Source organism: Curcuma longa, unplaced genomic scaffold (genome assembly GCF_044706935.1).
Source record: "Curcuma longa cultivar G26 ecotype Majalengka, Jawa Barat unplaced genomic scaffold, ITB_CL_G26_1.1 contig_14207, whole genome shotgun sequence".
NCBI lineage: Eukaryota > Viridiplantae > Streptophyta > Magnoliopsida > Zingiberales > Zingiberaceae > Curcuma > Curcuma longa.
In genome coordinates, this window is record NW_027429696.1 from 3,119 (window position 1) to 4,665 (window position 1,547).

A 1,547-nucleotide genomic window follows, 5' to 3' on the forward strand; every position below is an offset into this window, starting at 1 on the left:
CACCTACTAAACTAACGAGTAAACTATATAATCATTCACAGACATAAATGTGAATCAGAAGATATAATTTTTTGTAAGGTTTTGCAGGAGGATCAATTCTATTTCCCTGCCTTACTTTTGTGACAAGGCCTGTTAAGTCCAAACCAGAATCTTAGCAGACGATCAATTTCATGCGCAATAGTAAGCATATATGTTCATAGAAAAATCTCTAAACCACGAATTACCAATTCCAAGAATTTTCACAACTAGCTAAAAGCAGCTATTCCACAAAGCAACACCATGCATAGTTGACTCTGTGACAGTGAAATGGTTGCAGGCGATCGGGAAGATAGCTTAATTACCAACAACACAACGGATATCATCATATCATTACTTATCTAATTAGTAGTCAGATCAAATTTGGCAAGAATTTTTGCGCCCTCTTGAGAAATACTGGCATTGCAAACATCTTTATGTTTACAACAACAATATATGTAAGAAATTATTCTTAGGTGCAAAATGTATAGGGTTTGTTCCTCTCACCTGGTGGTCGATGCCTTCCTCCCTCTAGGGACTGTCGCCTCTGCAGCCGCTGATGATTTGGCAGCCCCGGGTGTAGGGACTGGCCCTGGGGAAAACGTGGCAGTTGTAGTAGGGAACTCCGGGCTTGGAACAGGGCACCACATCCCCCTTGAGAGCCTCATAGCTGATGTACTTCTTCTCCGTGACAGCCCACAGCAGCCTCCTGCTCTCCTCCGAGCTCATCTCCAGCTCCAGATCATGCTCGACCAAGCATCCCCCACCATTTGCATCTGCATCTGCATTTGAATTTCGACCGCGAGGCAGCTCGGCCACTGCACTAGTTTTTGCAGTAGTCTGGTGCAGGAGGAAGAGGAGAAGCAGCGGGGGCAGGAGGAAGTGCGTTTTGTTGTCGGTGGAAGAAGAAGATGTCAGGGACTTTGCCATGGTTTCTTCTCTTGTTCCTTGGCAAAGGTGAAAAAAAAAAAAAAACTCGCCTTTGTCGGCCTCTTTGGGTGGAAGTCAGAGAGAGAGAGCGCGACAGAGACCGTGAGAATGAGCTGCCAGCTGTTCCACTGGCTGTGGCTTAGGCGCTTAGCACAATAGCACTGTTATTTGAGGGCCAACAACTGAGTGGAGCAGACTGCAAGTGGAGTTTAATTCTTATTATTGTTGTCGTTGGAAAATTTATTTACTATCCATAATTTATAATTGAGAATCATTAAAAGGTATTTTTATAATTTTTTTTATTTTAAAAATAAAACACTCTAAATTATATAATAATTTATAATTAATTTTTATGAAAACAAAATATTGTAAATATTAAGAAAAATAACAGTCGTTTAGTTAAAGATATTTATAAATTTATAGTCGTTTAAATCTTTAATTTTGATGGGGTAAATTAATTTACGATAAAAAAATTTATTTGTAATATTTAAATAAAACATACTTTTTAATATAAAAAATGGTGGGAGTTGCTGACCAACTGCTGGGGAATGGTGGGGGGATACTGGCAGCAGCCTGGATGGTGGGGGTTGATGGACCTTCGT

At 40.3% G+C, this 1,547-nt stretch overlaps 1 protein-coding gene across 1 annotated transcript; it reads right to left on the minus strand.

Annotated features, from left to right (window-relative positions):
- Positions 1-350: 350 nt before the first annotated feature.
- LOC141816103 (protein RALF-like 24) lies at positions 351-956 on the minus strand. The gene has a single exon (XM_074703938.1). It carries the CDS (start codon positions 943-945, stop codon positions 547-549), a length of 399 nt encoding a protein of 132 aa, XP_074560039.1. The 5' UTR covers positions 946-956; the 3' UTR covers positions 351-546.
- Positions 957-1,547: the final 591 nt, after the last annotated feature.

Excerpts from the sequence above, each read along its gene's own strand:
- LOC141816103 (XM_074703938.1), bottom strand. The coding sequence starts at position 945 with ATGGCAAAGTCCCTGACATCTTCTTCTTCCACCGACAACAAAACGCAC.